Source organism: Cygnus olor, chromosome 2 (genome assembly GCF_009769625.2).
Source record: "Cygnus olor isolate bCygOlo1 chromosome 2, bCygOlo1.pri.v2, whole genome shotgun sequence".
Classification (NCBI taxonomy): domain Eukaryota; kingdom Metazoa; phylum Chordata; class Aves; order Anseriformes; family Anatidae; genus Cygnus; species Cygnus olor.
This window is the reverse complement of record NC_049170.1, coordinates 10,017,213-10,038,535: the sequence shown is the minus strand read 5'-3', so window position 1 is coordinate 10,038,535 and position 21,323 is coordinate 10,017,213. Positions and strand designations below refer to the sequence as shown.

Here is a 21,323-nt window from a genome sequence, read left to right as displayed (position 1 = left end):
CTTCTTTTTTTGATGTAGCTACTAACAAGACCGCCTCCATCTCGTCCTGTGGTTTATCTTGAGAAAGAGGTTCACCTGCAAATCTAAAACATGCCAACTTTAATTTAATTTAAAATTCAAAATTCAGTTCATCTACTTGCTTTGTGATGTTTTGTCTGTGGATCACTATCTGTAGCAGACAAATGGATCACAAGGATCTATTTTTTTCTTAACTTGGAAAAGTGTAATAAAAGAAAATCTTAGTCTGTTTAAAAATGTATATAAAGGAATCCGTTTTTTTTTTTTTATCACTGATTATCTCTACAAGCAATACCTTATTAGAGTGACACTTTTATAGGGTTGTATAAACCAACTAAAGGTCTCAGCTGACCTTCTTAGAAAGTTGGACCTCATTTCACTAACAGAAACCCCCAAAAATTTCTGCATCTCTTTTCTGTTTAAAAATAAAAGTCAAAAGGGCCAGTGTAAATAGAGAAATGATCAATAGAAAAATTTACATTCAAGTTTGTTTGATTTGATGAAGCATAGAACTATTTTATTTATTGAAACTGTATTAATGTAATTAAAATAAATGGAAAATGCACTCTTTATGTAATTAATATTTTAAGCTGTCTCTGAAGAATAGTATGCAGCTTAAATTTAGTTGATCATTTTAAAAATGCAAGACATTAATTAGATTCAAATCTTAGCCAGAATGAAATCATTTTCTTAATAAAGCTAAGAGCTCTAGAATTTGCTTGGAAGTAGAAAGTGTCTGGTGTTGATCTTCATAGATGAGCATGAGAAGATAAGACAGAAAACTCAGTGAAGTTTAGAGGTTAGAATACTACTAAGTCCATTTTCAAATTGTGGTCCTAGATAGTGGTTTTGTTTATAAGAAAGGTGTGGTGTTTCCTTGGCACAGGAGCTCTCTCTCTTCCTTAATACATGTGTTCCCAAAGTTAAGGTAATTTAAAAGTGGTGTAGAGGAAGTGAATATTTGGAAAATATTTTTCTTCATAACAGTGAAGGAAATTCAACTTTGATTTGAAGATCCTCATGGACAGAAAAACCTGTGGAAAATCCTCTGCAACATTCTTGGATTTGTATTTAAATAGCAAGGCTGCAAGGGATGTTAGATAAAAATTTTCAACAAGAAAATAACAAAACAACAAATCTGATTAAATAGCATTTTAGCTTTATCATACGTCCTTTACAAGTGAAAATCTGTTTCATGCTGTACATTGTGTATGCATTTGCAGAAAGAAGTAACTGAAAATAAAGAATTGCAGGCAGATTTCTGAGAGAAATTAGTGAGAAATCAAGGCAAAAAGGTCAGAGTGGTTTTTAGTATCCAATTATGAAGGACAAATTTTTAGGAAGTCCAAACAGACATTGCTGGTTATCAGACAAGAGGTTTGTTCTGTTCAAACTGGAATTATGTTGCCAAATCATTCCCATTCAAATAGTAAGATCTAGAAAAATTTGAGTTTAGGCGTAGTTCAAATGCAGCTCTTTATTTTGGATGAATATTGCTGTGAATCTTCAAAATACCAGTAATTTAGATGTGCTGAAAACAGACAAAGTGTCTCAACGTCGTTTTTAGATTTGATTTCAAGTATTTTCCAAAGGGGAAAAAAAAAAAAGCATGAAAATTTCTAGAAATTCTTTACTGAAACAGTGCTGATATCAAGGTTTTTGTTTTCCCATTTACAAATGCATTAAATCATATGAAAAGATGTACTTAGATTGCCTAAATGTATGTTATTCAATGGAAAATGAGTTATCAAGTACCAGTAAGATGATTCACAAATGAGGGCTGTGAGTAGCAATTCTATGAGGACTTTAAAAACATTTTAGAAGTTTTAAATTAGTAAAATATTCAAAATTATTTCTAACTGGCAACACATCCTAGTGAATGAATAGCACATTAACTAATCTGTTAAAATAATTTCTTCCCTGTGATTTAACTCTCAAATATATTTGCCATCCTTTCAAATGTTGTATTTAGCAAGTGATGACAGTAATGAAAAGTACATGAAAATGAGAAGTATTTTAAATTTCATTTGAAATTCCTCAAAATTTCACTGCTTGAAAAAAAAATAGTGCATTTTAAGTAGTATTTTGCTGTCTCTTGAGTCTTTTGGCCAGTCTATTTCCTGTGCAAGCAGTTTGTCCCCAGACAGTTCTGGGAAGATGCAATATTTGCCCAGGAAATGATAATTGCAATATTTGTAAATAAGAAATAAAAACTACAAAACTAATGGAAGTATTTATCAGTTTTAGACAGTTCATTAAAAGGATCAATATGCAAACACACGTGTCCTTTTAATGAAATGTCTTGGCGGGTTCATTTGTCTTTCAACTTAAGTAATACAGGTTAGTAAGAAAATTATGTATGCTGCATCTCTTCCCGGGGCAGGATGATGTTGGAAGAAGAGGAGTGCTATCAGGCTGACAGACTGGCAAAGTAATAAGTTGGTACCGTGCGCTGAAAATGGAGGTGATTAAATGTTTGGAGAAGCCAAGTTTGCATTAGTCTGAGGGAAGGCTGAAGGATTTTTGCGAGCAGAAGCTGGGTAGGAATGCCAGGAGTACCTGTTCTCCCCCAAACCTTGTTGTCAAAACTCATGTTTTGCTGATGTGAACAGAATCATCCTAAATCTGAAACAGGAAGGGTCCGAGCGTGGTTTTCAGGGGTGAGCCTATGGCACAACAACTCTACACTCCTGGAGTGTGGTAGAACAACCCCATAAAGCCGATGGTGATGCCATTTTCCGTGCTGCCCTGTAGATTTGAGTGTCACTCCAGGGCAGCGGTGATGCTTTGGGGCTGCCTCACCGTGGCTTTCAGGACAGGCCCCTTGTCCTCACAGGGGCGCTGGGGGGAGGATCACTGGTGGGAAGGGGAAAAAAATGGAAAAGGGAGAAAAGCTATGCACAGGGTTGCTGCAGTGTCACTGGGGAAGCTGCAAAAAGGCCGCTGAGAAGGCACAAAGCCCTCCCGGCCGTGCCCCGATGGGAAGTGGGGACCTCGGGGCGGGGGGTGGCAGCTCCCCCCCAAATCCTTCGGTGATTTGGGGCTCTCTCAGCTCAGGATGGTTTTGCCTGGGTGAGGAGTGCAGGGGCTGCTGCCCTGCCGATCCGGGTGTTTGGGGGGGAAGGGGAAGGGGAAGGGGAAGGGGAAGGGGAAGGGGAAGGGGAAGGGGAAGGGGAAGGGGAAGGGGAAGGGGAAGGGGAAGGGGAAGGGGAAGGGGAAGGGGAAGGGGAAGGGGAAGGGGAAGGGGAAGGGGAAGGGGAAGGGAACCCCCCCACCCGCGGACAGCGGAGGGCCGGCTGTGCCCTGCCTGCCACCTCCAGCTGTCGTGGCAAGGGGAAACAATGGGCAGAGGGAAGCAGGAGGGGGTTCACGGGACGGGGAGGGACCCTCCCAAGGACTTGTCCCCTGCACCCAGCAGCCCCCAACTCCTTCTCCCTCGTCCCGCTCCCGCAGCCGGGGATGCTTCGGGGGGCGCCCCCGCAGCGTGTTTGGAGGCGTCGTGATACAATCTGGGGGGGACGGGAAGGACCGGGGGGGGGGGGGGGGGGGCGGTTTCCTTCTGGGGGTGGTGCTGCCCTGGCACCTGCGCGGAAAGCGCCGTGAGCGCGGCCCCGCGTGTGCAGCGCCGGGCACAGCGCGGCCCCGCTCGCCGAGTCCTGCCGTGATTTCTCCCCGCTCCTTCTGCGGGCTCTTTGGGGAACCAGGGCGGGAGGGGGAAAAGTTTGCACCTCCTCTGCTCGCTACTGTGATTTTTTTTATTATTTTATTTATTATTTTTTTAATGGAGGAAAGTCTTTGCAGGAAGAAACGTTGCGGGATTATTTATTTTTTTTTTGCTGTATTGTCATGCAAATGACCTTTGGGTTTTCCTTGCTGTCCTGCTTTGATTCTTTGATTTTATTTATTTATTTATTTATTTATTTATTTATTGGCTCCTCCGTCATTGTTCTAGCCCCGCTTCCATCTTGCAAGAGTGACACCCAAAAAAAAAAAAAAAAAAAAAAAAAGATGGGGGGGGCAACACGTAGGAAAAAAAAAAAAAATCCCGCATCCACAACAGAAACCCCAACCAGCTTTTCCAAATGAGTGACACAGCCCGTGTCCATTCATCGCCTCACTCCGGCGAAGGCTTTCTGAACAGCCCAGACCTCCTTAGCCAATTGCTGCCAGCAACATGTGGAGGGGAGGCATCGCTATAGCAACCGGTGGATGGGCCATGTGCGGCAGCCGGCAGGGGCTGCGAGCCGCCCGATATAAGGAGGGCAGAGCCGGGGCGCGCCGGCATCCTCCGCCCGCGCCCCCCGGGGCCGCCCGGGACCACCGGTTCCCCCCGGCCGGCCCCCGCCACCGCCCGGGGAGCGCCTCTGCCTGCCGCCGCCTTTGTCTCCGCCGAGGAGGGGAACGGGGAAAGGGGGGGGGGGGAAAGGGGGAACTTTTGGCACCGGAGGAGGATTGCTGGAGCCCGCTGAGGTGCGCCGAGCCCTCCGAGGGAGGAGCCGTGGGTCGCAGCGCCATGGCAGCAAGGTAAATGTGGTGCTGGGGGGGGGGCGGGGGCGGAGAGGTGAGCCCGGAGAGGGGGAGCGGTGAGGGGGAGAGAGGTTTGGGAGCGGGGGGGACGTGGAGGAGGGGGAAGGATGGGGGAGCGCAAGGGGAACGGCCGTCCGCCCCGTCGGGTCGGGTCGCATCGGGTCGGGGGCTCGCGGTGCGGAGCCCGCTCAGCGCCCACCCCCACCCCCCCCGCAGCCTCCTCCCGGACCCCAAAGCCCCGGACGCCCCCGGCCGAGCGGTGCCCGGGGCGGGCAGGGGGGGAACCCGGCGGGGCTGGGACGCCGCCTTCCCCCCTAGATGTCCCCTAGGCCCGGGGGGGTTGACGCGGAGGCTGCCTCCGGAGCCCCAGCCCGGTTCCGGTGAGACGGGGCGGCCGCGGGGGGGCCTCTCGCTCTCCCGCCGTGGTTCCGAGGGCCGGCTCGCCCGCTGGCACTGGGCTTTGAGGGCACTTTTATCTAATCCCGAAATTCTGGATGTGCCTTCAGCATCAGCATGAGGTCAGCGCTGGCACAGCGGCTTGGGTTGCTCTTGCTGAAGACGCTTGGTTACGCTCAGCTCTCGCTGGCCGTCCTCTTGGCGCTCGGGCTCAGACACTTTGTGGCTTGGACCTGTTCTGTCCCTCTATTTATGTTTTACTCGGGGCCAAGGAGGAAATCTGCTTCCCGGCGCTCCCCTTCCTCTGCTTTCCCGTAACCGCTGCTGAGCCCCTAGGGCTGGGAATGGAAGTTTCTCCACCGTGGTGTCTTCTCTTCTTGCTGCCATCCCAGGGGCACTGCGCGGCTTCGGGCAGGACGCTCCGGCATCTCCGTCTCACCTACCTCCTCCGCGGGCATGGATGCGGCTGTCCGGTTCCCCGAGCCGTGTGTTATCCCCAGTGCCTCAGTGATGCTGTAGGCTCTCGTGCGGTGCTTTGCCTAAATCCAGACTCGATCCTCAGGAAAGTCTTGAAGCTCTCTAATTTTCCTCTTTTGCAACCGTATGCCTTCCACGCCACAAACTTCTTTGGAGCTCTCGGATATTTTGGCATTTCAGCATCACCTTGTAGTGGGATTCAGGACAATGACTATCGTTTCTTGTAACTCTAACCAGAAACTTCACTTCTGTTTGCCTTTAGGAAGCCAGAGGGAAAATATCTACCATTGAGCAATGGATCTTTGAACTCGCTGAATTCTTGATTGTATTCAGTCATTGTTCGTGGTATTAATCCTACTAAAAGGTATAGAGACGCTCCAGAGTGCTTTGTGGTGTTGAAGGTTGCGGAAAGATCATTGTACCCCTACAGATGAATAGATCTGTGGCTCTTGCAGTGACCTTTCTCAGTGATTTGAATAAGCTGCAGTTCCCAGAAACCCATCTGCCTTTTGTGTTGGTCAATTTGTCTAATCTTCCTGACCCCTGGAAGACGCAAAAAGTACCTTCCCGTCCAATTTCACCCTCCCGAGTAAAAGCCTTAAATTGACCTCATTTCAGGTGACGAGCTGACATCTGCTGAAAGTGATCCTGGCATCAGGCGAGCTTTCTGGGGAGGGGTGAAGAGGGAGGCAGAGGACAGCAGCCCCAGAAACCCCATACTAACTCTAAAGATAATGCCTTAAAACACCAACAAGTAGCCTGGACCGTGCAGCTCGGGTTAACAGTGCTGACCCTAAAAATCCAGGCATGCTCTCGAGGTGAGCACCCCCAGGCCCTGCTGCCCCACGCTGACCCGAGGGGGAGTGTGAGGCAGGCGAGGAGAAGCAGGGACCGAGACCGAGGGAGGTGCTGCTTTCCTTTCCCTTCTTTTTGCGTTCCTATTTTACTGAAGGAAAATCCTGCCTGTAGGCTTCCTGAGGACAGATGGAGGTAGCCAGGTTTGTCCTGATGTAAAGTGTTTCTCGGGTTTTCCAGTAACCTATCAAAACTTAGGCAGCACGGTGCATCCCAACCTCGATCCCCATAACCTCATAGCGGGAATTTGCTAGAAGTGAATTTAAGTTTAGATTTATTTCAGCAAGCAGCCAAAACGGGTATATATGAATACATGTTGTATGTACATCCATACACATCCACACACATCCCTTCCTTCATGTTTTCTGTATTAAGGAAATAACACACACATCCTTTTAGTACCAGTGGCCAAGACTTGGCAAAGGGTCCTTTTAGAAAAAAAAAAAACTGGTGAACTAAAACTTATTTTACTGAAGTTTATTTTCAGGAAAAACGATTTTCTTGTAGAATTCTTTTCTTCTGCCTAGGCACTTTTTTCCCTCCTTGAATGGCAGATTTGCAAGTACAATTTCATCTGCACAGAGGAACAATAGCTTTCAGTTGCACAAAGGATTTCTCCCACCCTGAATCCAAACCACAATGCCTCTTGCTCTGATAATAGCTTCTGAAAAGATTTTGTAATGCACAGAATTAATACATGATTATTTCCGCCTCACTTCTCTCATTTATTAGATTCTATAGTGAATTCCAAATTAAAAATAGCACCTCTTGAGTTTTTTAACGTTCTAATATTTTGAAACAAATCATATTCTGAAGTTCCCCTTTTTGCCCATGTTTACTAAGAAATCCGTGGTTTTTTATTATTGCTCAGAAACTAAACTGTCTAATATTAATGTAAAAATCAAGCTATGCAAAAATTGCTAAAAATATAACAGCGAGTTATTTCTAAATGAATCGTAGTGATTTTTCCTTTACAACTGGAAGAAAGGTTGGGCGCAGTAACTGGCAAGCTGGCCTTTGATTCAGAAATACCCTTTTAAATTTACGAAGCGGAATAAAACCTCCACTTCAGTTAGAGTTTTGTTTCGGCAAGGACCAGAATCAGGCCCTGTGTCCTAGACGAGATAACGAAGTGTAATTCTGCTGAGGCATCTGGAAGGTGAGCTTCCACATCACTGCATGGGAGCTCCTCTCTGTTCTTACAAAGTGTGTTTCCCCCACACTTTCCAACATAGGTGTGAGAACTTATTTACATGAAAGCGTGCATTAAATATTTACTGACATTTGCCTGGAATTTGTTTGAAATGTCGGCTGTTGTGCTGCATCACGGGATGACACCACGGATCGGGACGCTGCTCTTTGATTAGAGCAGTGATTTGTGACTCCGGCGGCACGGCTGCTTCTATTTACTGATGCACTTTTTGGTGTGCATCAAGCGCGTTCTGTCAAGGGACCGGGAAAGCCTCCGTGAGATCAGATCCCATGCATTTTTTTTTTCCCCTCTTGAACAACAGCAACAACAGAACAACCTCAGAGGTGCGGTGTAGCTCAAGCAAGCACTGTTGGGTGGAAGTGGTAGGTGTGATGTTGGGCTGAGGCAGGGTGAAGCTTTGCCTTCGAGCATTTAAGTGTGGACCGGGCTGTTTGAAAGGAAGCAAAGCCTCGCTGAATCTCCAAAGCCTGCATATTCAGAGTCACTTCCTAAGCCATCCGATTAGGAATTAGCTGTTTTCCCTTCCCGGGACTCTGTGGTGCTACCCGTTTTTCCAAAACGGCAATCTTTCAGGGGGATGTCAATATATGCTGTTACATAAAGTTGAGAAAACGCATAGCTACATGGAGCTGCATTTAATATTTAATTACGTGTAATTTATGTGGTCTATTTATTTGTTAAGCCTTGGGGGGGGGGGAAGGTGATTTGTTTTTCTTGTTATGCAACAGCTATTGTTCCCCTTCCACCCCAGGCACACACACCATGGCAGCCTGGACGAGCGCAGGGAGAGGTGTTCTGCCTTAAAAGACATCCGACTGTAAATGTCAAATTCATAAATATTTAAACATTTTTCTTTCAATTTCGAGTCAAGTCTGACAGGACGCCTCTAATTAACCCTGGGCTCCGTTTCAGGCTGGGGCCTTATTGCAGGGAGGAATCCGACGTTCAGGCGAGGTGCGGAAATCTCTGCTCCTGCCTGGGAGGGGGAGGGAGGGACTGAGGGAGGGAGCTTGCATCGAGCCGCCGCGGTTCATTTTTACCCCTTTCAGAGTTTCAGGCTTGGTCGGACACAAACCGGGTGAGGGGGCAACGGGTTTATCGGGCTGACCTGGGAGCAGTGGGGGCCGTTTCTACCGTCGGGACCCGTCGCGGGGGGGGGGCGGCGGACGTCGCTGCAGCCCCACGCCCGGTGCCGGAGCGGGACCCGACGGCGGAGCGGGATCGGGGAGCAGGGCTGCCCCGATCCCCCCGTGTGTGGGGGACCCTAAGCACCGACCCCCGGCGGCAGGGAGGGGAGAGGGTGAACCTCCGCGCCCCGACGGCAGCAGGGAGCAGGGCGGGCGGCCCCACGGCCGAGCCCCCGACGGGGCGGGGATGCGGGGGCTGCTTCTCCGGGTCCTTCCCGGGGGGGTCAATCCCCCAAACGTGTTTTTTTTTTATATAGTATTATTATTAAGTTTTATTTTTGCAAGCCCTCGCCTGCCTCGGCACTAGGGACACGGCTACGTGGGCTCCCCGTGCAAAATGCCTCCCGACGTTGTGTGAACGAGGCTAAAGACCCCCCTGCAGCCCCCTCCCCCCTCCCCCCGGGCAGGTTTCGAGCTCTTCCCCCAATTTCTGGCTCTCAGCGGGGCGCTGGGGCCGTGCGGGTCCCTACCAGCGCCTTTGTCCCGGGGCCAGCCGCCCCCCGCAGCCCGGCTCTGCGGGGAAAAAGTGCGTGGCCGAGCTGGCGAGCAGCATCCCGGATCACTATAACTACGGCAGGAGAAGGCGAAGCACGCTCTTTCTCTCCCCCCGTGTTTACCCAGGGCGCTTGACAGCACCTCGCTCCCGTCCTTCGCATTGTTTCCCTCGCGCAGCCCTTTCCCCCCTTGGCGTTTGCGAGGCTCTTTCACACGGCGACGGGGGAAGGAGAATCGTTAAAATCCGCCGGGTGGGGGGGGGGGGGGGGGGGGGGGCGGGCGGCAGAGGAAGGGGGGGAGCCGGGAGCGGTGCCCCCCAGCCTCCTCCTCGCCCCCCCCTGCGCCGGGGGAGCGGGGGTGGAGCGGCCCGGGGAGGGGGGGGCGGGGAGTGCCCCCGGGGCTGGGGGCGTAGGGGAGGGTAAAGGGGGGGTCCGGGGAGGGTCGTGGGCACCGCGGGGGGCCGGGGCTGGGGTTTAGCAACCCCCCCGCCTCGCTGATGGGAGGCCAAACACAGCGCCGAGGCGGATTAACGTCCCGGGGCGCAGCCGTCGGGGGGGGGGGGGGCTCCGGCACTTTTTTTTTTTTTTTTTTGCGGGGGCTGCCTATTGAGATGCAGATCGCGACCCCTGGCCCCGAGGGGACGGCGGCCTTTCACCGAAATGCTAATGGCAAAGCGCGGCGGCCCTTCACCTCCCCGGGCCCCCGGGGCCGAAAGCGGCGGCTGCTGCCGTCGGTGGTGCCCCCCCACCCCCCGCCCGGCTGTTTGCGAGCCCCCTTTCCCGCAACCCAGGGCCGGGGGGCCGGGGCAGGTGCCGGTGATGGTTGAAAGGGGGGACACACACAAGGAGGTGCCCCCACACCCCGGAGCCCCCCGGGACGGGAACGACGGGGGCTGGGGAAGGGCCGGGGGGGGGCAGCCCCATCCTCCTGGAGGCTGTTGGGATTTGGAGGAGGGGCCGTTACGGGGTGGGGAGGGGGGCGGAGAGGCGGCGGATCCGGGATTGGGGGGGGGGCGCTGCGCAAACCCTCGCCTCGCCCCGTCGAGCCCCGCTCCCGCCCCCCGCCGCCCGGGGGCTGCCGAAGGCGGCCGCCCTCCTGCGCTGGGCTCGGGCAGCGAGGGAAGCCGGGAGGGCTGCCTGAACCCCGCGTTGCCATTAACTCAGCCTCAGCCCCGGCTAATCCGCGGCACTGAAGGCAAGGAGGCTAATTAATGACAAGCTTTTACAGTCAAGACCGGCGATAATTGCTTTGGTGGCCTTTATGATTACAAGATAAAAATGGACCGGGCCTGACATAAGAGCCACTGTGTACACTGCAAGACAGGAGGAAATTAAGAGCTGGCTAGCTGAATGCGGAGCAGAAAATTACTAATAGAGGAGAGATAATGAATAGGCCGGCTAGGCATTCATGGGGAAAAATCCATTTTGTTACCACGCGAAATGAGGTGGTGGAAAGGAGTTTGCTAATTGTTCTCATCTTGTAGCAACCAGGACTGAGGCAGGGGCGTGCTTTTCAATTCATTTCCCCGGTAATTGTGAGAGGGGGAACGCGGGCCAAATGAGTCTTGCTGCAATTTGCGCGCCTGGTCTTTTCATTTTCATGTTGCGTTTTTAATTGTTGCTAATATAGCTTATAATGAAGCTAATGAGGGGAAATTATCGTACAACTTTTTAGCGCATGGAGACAAGTGAAATGCACGAGAAGGATCCTCTCCTATTGCTGCAAAAAAAATAATAGTAATCCAGAGGAGTTTGGAACTATCGGGCTTTTTTTTTTTTTTATCCTTTTCCTTCTACACCAGACAAAAGGAAGGACCGCCACCTACTTCTTTTATTGTGTGTGTTTTCGTGTTTTATTTTTCACTGTAGGAAAAAGAAAAAATGTGATTTTCCTTCGTTGCCCCCTCTCAGCCTGCGGGGCTGGGGGGGGGGGGGGGCCTGGGGCTGGGGGCTTTGTGCGCATCCAACGCGCCCCCCCCCCCCCCCCCCCCCCGCCTGTCGCTGCTTAAATACCGCGGGAGGGGACGGGAAGGGACAAGGGGGGGGGAAGGAGGGGAAGGACAAGCGATGCTGTCCCTGCCCGTCCCCTCGGCTCCATCCCCGGCGGAAAGTTGGCGCTGCCGGGGGCTTCCCCCGACGGCCCCCCCCCCCCCCCCGCCTCCTCGCCACTCAGGCGCTGCCTCTCTCTCCTCCCCTGCAGAAGAGCCACGTCCCGCCGCTCCCGCAGCGCGGGGAAGAGGCAGAGTCCGGCAAGTTCTTCCTCCTCACCCTCCTCTCCCTCGCCTGCATCGCCGGGGTCCTGGCGGCGTCGGGGGTCGTCTACTGCCTCCGGCACCGCGCCCACCACCGCCTCAAGGAGAAGCTCTCGGCCCTGGGGGCAGACGCCGGCTCCGACGCCACCGCTGCTTATCAGGTAAGCAGCAGCCTTCCTCCTCTTCTTCCTCCTCCTCCTCCTCCCCGGACCCCTCTCTCGGTCGGGTTTGTTTTGTTTTCCACGCTGCGCCCCCCCCCCCTCCCCAGCCTCCCCTTTGTCCCGTGAATATCCCTGCAGATTCACTGGACCGGGTTCTTACTGCCGGGGATTAATCTCGGCTGTTCTGGTGGTTGCTGTAAATTTGTGACTAATTAGAAACATTAAAAGGAGAAAAAAAAAGAAAAAGCTCTCGCCACTGGAATTCTCTGAAAAAATAACACTAATATCCATAATCTGTCACCCCTGCCACTATTAATAACGAAAAATCTTTACCGTTTATGAGGAATGGATTGCACGGTTATCTGAAGATGTCTCTCTTTTTGAGTAATCGACTTCTTCGGGGTCTGATATGAAAAGAGCCTTTGACCCGATCTGTTGCCACCTTCTGCCATTATTCAGATAAAATGAAACCTAATGCTGATAGATGGGGAGGTAAAGCGGGGCCGTTTCCAGGAGAACAATGGTAGCAGCTGTGCCCCAGTAGTGCGGGAGCGCTGCGCTGAGGTCTGCTGAAATAAATCAGGAACCTCAGGGTTTCTCTTTCGGTTTCAAAAGTATGGGGTGGAGAGAGAGGCTGCAGCTTCCTGAAGTTTGCTTTAGGTACCGGTCTGGGATGTGCGGTGGTGAGGCGGTGCATGTGTTGTGGTCCCGTGCCACACAGCCCTGCTCAGCTTTCCCAAAATATTTGGAGTGTGGCTAGAAAAAGAATTCGAGAATGTGTAAACATCGTTGCTGGAGTATCCATGTCTGCGCTGCACCGATAGGGTCCCGCTAATGGCACTTTTCTGTCAAGTTTTGTACTACCTTCTCGCCCTGCTCAGCATCAGACCTTACAGCCTTTCGGTATTCTGGGGCTCAGATAGATTCAAATCGGCAGCAGGGAGTCATATGGGAAGAAACTCGTATTTCCTTGCGAAGTTTGTGTCTGGACCTCTCCTGGGTCAAAATTGAGCGTGTTCAGTGCCTCTACATAGTTCGGGGAGGTTTTAGTAACGAATGGTAAATACAAATGTTTCCATAACAATTAGCATCCTCAGGGATGGTTTCGCTTTTCAGTTTAAATGGAATTCTTGCTGTAAAAAATAAAAATAAAAATCTTTGAATTACTTTAAATCTTCAAATCTACTTTAATCTTCAAATCTCCTTTAAATCTTTCAATTTAATGAATTCCAAAGCAAGTAAGTGAGATCAAAGGTGTTTCCAGGGGAAAAATGGAGTGTCCTACAGGACAAAGTGTGAATAAACCAGCAGTTTGTCAGGTTAGTTTTGTTGGCCGAGTAGACCATCGCCATAAATATTTTTGTTTTTAATAGGGAACTTGCTGTTGACTTATTCAAACTGCACAAGTAATAGGTAGTCTTTTTTTTTCATTAAACATGAATACAAGAGTTCTTAATTTAAAAAAAAAAAAAGCCCTCCAGGTTCCAAAATCACACTTGAACGTGAATTTGTGATAATTAACAGGACAATCGTCCTAGTGACAGCTCTAATTAATAGTATCTGTAATTAAAATCGTGCCCTTCCAGCAGGAAAATTGTTTGAATTTCTTGGAGTGACCTTTTTTGCCGTTTCTCTGGGGAGTATAGTGGTTAAGTTGATATTGATTTTATAATGAGCTCTGGTTTGTTTAATAAGAATCTGTAATCCAGACGCTAAATGAAATGTGTGCTTCATTTCTTCTTCCCGGATTTATATATATTTTAAAATCTCCCTCCTTAGATCTAAGAGTGTAATTTTCTGTTTGAAAACCAAAACAGGCGATGTTTTGAGGATGCTCAGTGTTCCCAGAGCAGGACTGCTTTAATATTCTTTGTTCCTGACCTTTGGGCCCAGTCCTAACCACCTGACTTCTTAAACATTTCCATTGGTTTTTCAGGAGAACTGTGGTCATGAGGAGGAGGAAAAATGTTTTTCCTTAAATACAAAGGTTTCTAAGGGCCTGGCTCTCCTCCCATGGAAGTAGATGGGAATTTTGCCATTTGTTTCAATGGCAGCAGTAGGAGGCCCCAGTACAGGCAGACAAAATACTTGAGCAGTTTCGATGCTGCTAAGTAGCGTTTTATCAAAATGAATCACTGGGCCTCATTTTGTATATAATAAACTATTCACGTGGATTTGAAGAGAAATTGGGACTGAGCCCTGTTCACATAGTCAACATCACCGTATGCTGAGCTGTGATTTAAATGTAATGGGTATCTGGTGTGGTGCATGTTTTGGATAACATCAATTAGGTCTCAGAAAAGCATCAATTATCCTTTTCCTCATCTTCTCTGATATTCATAGGGCTATAATGTGACCTGTGTTCATATGGGGAAAGAAAAAAAACAGATAGCTTTGGAAATTGCACCTACTTGGTTCTCTTCTGTATCAGTTAAAGGCTTTGCAAGTATCTACTCAGTTAACTCGGTATATTTTAAAAATATGAAATATTTCAGCAGCTGCTGACACTAGACTTTAAAGTGTGATACTCCAATATATTGCTGGTTACAGCTTAAGTGACAATTCAGATTTATTTTTTTTTAATTTGAAGGGGGGGAGGGTAGAAATTGGTTGGTATAAAAGGGCCTAGTGGCCCAGTGTGATTCAGAGAGAGCACTGAAACATCAAGTTGGTTCACGTGCTTCTCAAAATGTCAGTGGTTTATATCTTCACATAAACATGACTGACCTAAATTTTCAAGATTTAGCCGAGACATTTTTCATCCTAACCCAGTTCAGCCAGGAGAGTTCACTCGGGGTTTTACTCGTTCCTTCCTCACCCTGTGAACTTGGAGGAGGTTTTTCCCACAGCTGTTTGGCTGTGTTGTTTTTTTTTGGTTGGTTGTTTTTTGTTGTTGTTGTTTTGTTTGTTTGTTTTCGTTTTTTTTTTCCTTGCAGTTTACACAGTGAAAGACCAGATTGAAAAGGGGAAAACAGACAAATTGTATTGTCAGGGAAATAGCAGGTTGACTGCTAAGTCTCCTAAGATGCTACTGGTGAGAGCTGGGAGCCAGCCCAAACTGCTGCTCTGCACCAGGTCCCTGCCAGCTCCTGCACCAGGGACCCTGCGCCTGCGCCACGGAGATGTCCAGCGTCACCCCACGTCACTGTCCAAGCGTTTCTTGTGCGAGAGCACCTACCTACCAGCACAAGGGTTTTTGGTGTAGAGGCAGACCAGGCTTAGGCGGAATGGCCAATACCACTTAAAAGTTGAAGCGGTCAAATGAAATGCCAGGGTGCCTTCGCTAACCGGGCAGGTGGAGCGAGACTGATGGAAGTGGTTGAGTTGAAGTCTGGAGGTTTCTTTGGAGGTTTTCCCAAGGCAAGCAGCTGGCTTTGAAAGCATTAAAATAAGGTCTGCAAGACTAACCCTATTTGAAGAATAACATTAGGAAGGATAGATACACAACTGCAACTTCATTTATCTTTGAATCGCTAAGCAAATGGCAAATTATAGCCTGGTTTAATTAGACTGTGGCTAAGGAGCTTTTCAGAATGAATGGCAGCGGTGTATCTCGTAAAACACTACGTGTGCATGAAACACAGCTTACACAAAGGCGGACACTTTTTGTGTACCTTTTAAACACGTCTCCTGTCCTTTCAAATCACATGTGTAATGATTAGATAAGTCAGTGTTCGTGGATGACTAAAAAGAGGATCGAGCCGCCCTGTCTGTGCCTGTGCACATGCGCACACCTACGCTCGTGTTTTTAATTGTTGCTCATGTCGCTTTGATCTTCTCTGAAAAGCAAGTTTAGTATGCTACTAGTCCCCTCTCTGGTCCAGGAGATTAGGGCAGAAGCGTTTTAAGAATTTTCAGCAGAGCCTCTTTGATTTATTTCACAGCGCCGAGCAGATTTTCCTCCCGCACTTTGAAGCCTTTCGAACATCACCCAGAGAAAAACGGGCATTCAGACATGGGGGGCAGGCTGCGAGCGGGGCCACTAAGTGCACATCTTACTTGTCACCGCTCCCATTAGCGAGCAATTTATTAACGTAATGAGTGTATATTAGCGGCTGCTGCTATTTAGAGATGCTCCGTTGGATTCAGGGTGATGTATTTGTGAGTCCAGCTGAACCCTGGCTTTTGACCCCTGTGTGGAGAGTGCTGGGTTGTGCAAGATGTTAAATCATCAGCATATTTTATATGTCGAGTTGCAGAACTTTCCTGTGAGCACAATCTTCTGCATCACTGCTAATGCTCTGCAAAATGTTGGCCATAATGGAATTTAAAGGCAAAAGTTGAAATGCGTTGAAGCTGGCTTCAGAGAGCCTCCCTGTTAATATTTTATGTCAATAATGTGCTTTTTAATTTTCCTTGATCTCAGCCAAAAGAACTTCCTTTAGAAAGCGAGGGGGCAAAGACCAAACAGTTTACAATGAAGTCCTTCTGCAGCTGCTTGAGGTATTCAAGGTTACATGAGCCGTGCACCGTCAATGCAGCTGGGTTACATCATCTGCTGTTTTAAAACTTGTTCAAATAACTTGATTTGGCAGGCATATAATTGTAAATTATATGTTAAATTCTATATTATTACATGTATTACATTATATATAAATTACATACTCCTTTGTCAAATTCGATCTTATTAATTACATGATCCTTCTGGATTCAAAGGCACTAAAAACTTCTCTGTGCATTTAAAGATTTGATCCTGCTGGTATTTTTGGTTAGACAGAGACTTTAAGCAAACAGTATTCACAGCAGTTACAATAGGGATTTTGCTACAAATATTTTTAAAGGCTCCAGCAGAAAGAATCTCTACTTAGCCATCATGCCTTTTTGGTGTATTTAAATACAGATAATTCATTGCATCTAATATGGCTTCAGGTTTTAGACTCTAGACTGACTTTCGTAAGCAAACATGTTATTATTGTATTAGATCTTAACATTAGAGCAATATTATATATCAACTCCTTGGAAAATTGAATTTTGTGAACTAAGTGAAATGGAAAAAAAAAAGGAAAAATGAGCTGCTATTTCTCAAGTTCTCGGTAATATTCAAATTAACATCAGGACTGAGAGCAAAGTAAGCTGGCAAACTGGGGATGGTCAGTGCCCTAAAGCAGAACCTCATATCTATGTAAAACTGCTTCCTTTTCAAGGATCCTCACTACACTTCAGCAAAAAAAACTATCACTGAGGATTGAAGCATTCAATACATGAGTATTTAGTAAACATGTCAGTAAGGAATACATTTAGTAAGGATTTTGGTTAGATGAAAATTTTGCCCTAAGGCTGAATGCTGTGAAGGGCTTGTTTGTGTTTTCTTCTGGGAAAACAAGGGGCATAAAACATTTTTAATCCTTTCCTGTCCTTATTAAAAGAGAAAAAAAAAAAGTCATCTCACGTGACTGTGTAGTGACAGCACTAACACTAATTGTCTGCAATAAAACATGGGAGGTATATGTATCAGAAGAGCTGTTCTTGTCCATTTAAGGCTGCTTACTGTGTATTATGTGAACAATTTAATTAGAATTTGGTCTTAAAATAAATTCTCAATAACCTGCAAATGTATTACATGTAATGTTACATAAAGCATTGGACTTTAAGGTGAGACAGTTTTTACAATCTCCCAAATACTTTACACAGAAACCATACGTAGCAGTAATGAGGGAGAAAAAAGAGTTGGAAAGTGTTTAAAGGTGGCAAGAAGAGAGTTTACCTTTTGTTTAAATATTTTATTGGTGTCAGATGGTGGACAGCCAAAGCACAAAGAGGCAAAATGAGAGGTGTATGGATGCGGATCTAACTGCCTTACTAACTTTTTTAAGGATGTTAAGCTCCCAGCAGCAGGGAGATGCAAGGAATCCCTTCCTCTGTGTGGAAGATGTTTCTGGTGCTCATTACAAATAGCTGTCTTCCAAGAAGGAGAAGAATATAACCAAAGAATATATTGAGGAATACGACTTTTGTCAGCAACTGCATGCCAGAGAAGGGGGCTTGTCCCAGCCAGGTGCTGCAGCAGGGGCAGTGCAGCAACACTTCTTTTGCTAAAATACTCTTTTCCTTAGACTGGGCAGGTGGAGAGAGAGGGGTTTTTTTGAAAGGAAAATGGGTACACACACAACTCCTGGAAGGGCATGGGTGAGGAGGTGCCATGTGGGTTTAGGTTTGAAGGATGCAATCCATCTTTATCAAGCAGTCAGCTGTTGGTTTGCACAGAGACAGCATGAAGTAGCTGAGAGCAGGTGATGGTCAGCCTCTCCCCTTGCCACACTTGCTTCATTTTTCCCTGTCTAAAGGAAAAAAGGGCTTGGTGTTTTGTGGAGCAAGAAAAGAAAGGCTCCATGCATCTCACGGTGTATATAAATTGGGGTATTTTAGATGTAGGAAAGTGTAAAGAAAAATGAATAGTTAGAAGGGAAATGAAGTTAGTGACTCATTTTTAATTACTGGGAAATTCAGAGTCCTTACCCAAGCAGGCCTTTCTTAGAAAATGTGCTGGAGGTGCTCTGGCCTGGCAGGCTGCATCTCGCCTGGTAAATTAAATCGGTAAATTGCTCAAACTGCCCTGGCATGGCTTCAGGCCAAGCCACCCAGCTTTCTCCCAAACAATCTCTTGCACACAGTTAGCACAGGCCAAGAAAAAGACGTATATCCATTTGCTGGGCAGTCTTCTGAATAGTTTGGCTGTGGCCAGCCCGTTTAGAGGGTGAGTTTTATTACTGCTTTACCAGCCGTGAGCCCCGAGCACCCAGCCCCTGCTGCAGAGCCCCTGCGCTGCTCCTGGGCACGCCACAGGGCTGGGTTTGCACAATGGATTGTCTCCCTCCCGTAAATCGATTATGTCCCAGGGCCTGGACCTTTGAGAGAAGCCAAAGATAACCACAGCCTTGCCTAATGGGCTGGAGAGTATTTGATCTGCAGTCCCAGGCAGTACATCATCTCAAGTGTCCTGATTTCTTTCTGGAATAACTGTAGTGTCTTCAGTGGCATTTTTTCTGATGTTATGCAGAGGATAATCAGGCCTGTCTTTCCAACATACTCCTGCCCTTTTTTCTGTTTTCAGATTTATTTATTTTTTTGAGCAGCTATGTTATCGTGTTTCATATATGACACATTTGTCTGTTGTGTACTCTCTCAACACTCAGCAGCTAACACTGTGATCTGGCTTTCTGAGCCTTTCCTATTATTCCCTCCAAGTGCTATGCTGGAAGGAAAAAAAAAAAGGTTAAAAAAAAAAAAGGTATTTTTAAAAGCTTTTAACTGGGAAGGTTTTTATTTTGCAGAATAAATCTCGTACTGGGGTCGTGTTCCCTGGAAGAGAGCAGAGGTTAATTTTGCCTACATGAGCAACTGTTGCAGGTGATGTTTGTCAGGTCTTGTAGGATCCCCCTGCCTGGGAGCAGGAACAGGTTGCAATGTGTTCTATGAAGCCTGAGGGTGCAAAAAAAGGCGTTCTTCTTACTGCTTCTGTTCATTCTGCACATCGATCTCACACAGGGAAGTGGGGAATCTTTTGTCCTCTCTACTCCGTGTGTTTGTACTCAGCCTTTGTGAAGGATTCGAAGCTGACCATGGCCACCTGAGTTTTTTCCTTGGTAAGCAATGCAGACTTGGCTGCTGGATGGGACAGAGGGGCAGAAGTAGGGGTCACATCCTCAGCTTTCCTCTCGGCCTCTAGCCTGCTTGTGCAGCTCTTGGAGGGAAGCGAATGTTGCAAAGCCAAATATTCTGGGTGGGCTGTGACATTTTTGCTGGTTTTGTTGTGATGTGAACCGTAAGAGAAGGAGTTTGGGTAGAGTAGGCTGGAGCTTTCCTGGGGTCATGCAATTGTCCCGGTCTTCCCAAAGAGGCCGGGTGAGGTGGTGACCTTGTGGGATGTGTGGAAGCAGAGGCACCCATGGGTGGGCGTTGTGCAGAGCTGCCAGGAGCTGGAGGTGGAAGGAGGATGTGGTTTGGTCTGTTCTGGCTGGACAGGAGGCCTCATCTCGTTCCTCTCAGCAGGGGCAAAGCTCGGGAGATGAGGATCTCCTACCGCAGATGCTTTCCCTACATTTACAGGCACAACTGAGCTCTAAATGCTCCCTAGTTTAAGGGACGGAGACAACTCATCTGACTTCTTTGTGCTGTGATTTTTGCTATTACAGGTCCTGAACTGTCACAGCAGCAGTGAATGCCACTGCTTGGGTGTTCCTGCAGTTGTGCATAATACAGTTCAAGTTCTCAGCCTGCAGCGTGTAGAGCCTGTGTTCATCACCTGCATTTTTAGAAAATAACTAAGCCAAGATTAAAGAAGAGAGGCTGTAAGAGAGTGTGTCTAGAAGTGAAATCTTTCAAAGAAACAAAATTAATTTTGGGGGAGGATGGGAGGGAACTGCTTTTGAATCAGAGAAAATCAAATTTAGTGTAGGTGGCTTGACCAAAGGGGAAAATGCATTAGGTTTTCTCTAAGCCTTCCTGTCCAGTTTCTAGATTTTCTGCAGGACACATCAGTGATGTTTTATTGATGTTTGCTTGGGATGCCAGCATTCTGAACAAGAAGAGATTTTGATCAGGGAAATAGTTTGTTAAATTTTTAATATTTCAGATGGATAAAATCCTATTCATGTTCTGCGCAGTTTTTATTTCTCTGTCTTCACATCTAGCTAACTCAGTTGCAGGCTTCTTGATGATTCCTGCTTTTTCATTCTACATAGGAGTGTTGCTGCTTCGCAGAACTGTGTGCAGCAGCATGTAGATCTCAGAAGTGGCTACTCTTGTCCTGCAAAGCATGGACAGCTCATCATTAACATGATAAAACTCACTTTCAGCATTGGGTTTACATGCTTACCTTGGCTGGTTAAACATCGAATGTCACCTAACTTGGAGATTTATTCATTTCATACAGGCAGGAAAGCTCTTCCTTGGTCAGGCTGTCTGACAACAGCTGAAATACTTGGTTTGAAGTGAGCAGCAGCAGAGCCGTAACTACCAACCCTACCTATTTTCTACTAGGCTGGTTTGAACATCCTACTAATCTTCCAAAATGTATCAGGGAGAATATTCACGTCAGAGAAATATTGATCTTTTCTACTAACTATGAATAGAAGAGTGAGGGAAAGATGAGAAGGAAAAAATCAGTATGCCGCTGCTTTTTTGACAGCGTGGGTAACCAAAACTTGGATTTTGCCTTTTTCCAGCTTCTCAGCTGGACTTCATCCTGGCTCACTGTGAAGGGAAAATGCCTGATTCTGAGTGAAAAGGGGGGATCTGCTGGGGGAGGTTTCATTGCAGTGGAACATAGCAGAAGGTGCCAGTGGCTGGCCATCCACAAAGGGTAGGAGGACTGATGTGTTGAAACTGAATATAGTTTCGGGACCAAGAGCAATCTACAAATGTCATTTCATGTGATATAGTGAAATTATGTCACATAGCATCTCTCCTGTACTCTGGGGAAATAATATATATAGTAAAATGGGAATGGGAGTGTGTGAAGTCCGTACACTGTCACCCAACAGAGTGAAATAAAGAACTGCAATTCCTGATTAACCTCACTGGAAAGCTCTTGTGTGTGGAATTAAAATATGTAGGAGGGTTGCCTACCAACCTGTTCCAAATTTGAACTTGTTTTTGAAGGTTTGGATCAACCCAGTGGCTTTCCAAGCATTGTTGACTAATAATTTTGTTTGCTTGTTTGAAGACCTTAGAAGTTAATTAAGTGAAAATCAATGATTGAGGCTTCTGCAGGTGCTGGTCACTCCGTCTCAGAAGGAGCGCTG

General features: G+C 47.5%; 1 protein-coding gene across 1 annotated transcript in view; it reads left to right on the top strand.

Annotated features, from left to right (window-relative positions):
* The window catches only part of PTPRN2 (protein tyrosine phosphatase receptor type N2), a 647,833-nt gene that overhangs the window by 534,394 nt on the left and 92,116 nt on the right, over positions 1 to 21,323 (top strand). The window contains 1 exon segment of the mRNA XM_040547991.1: positions 11,368 to 11,580. Within this exon segment, the coding sequence (XP_040403925.1) occupies positions 11,368 to 11,580 (213 nt within the window).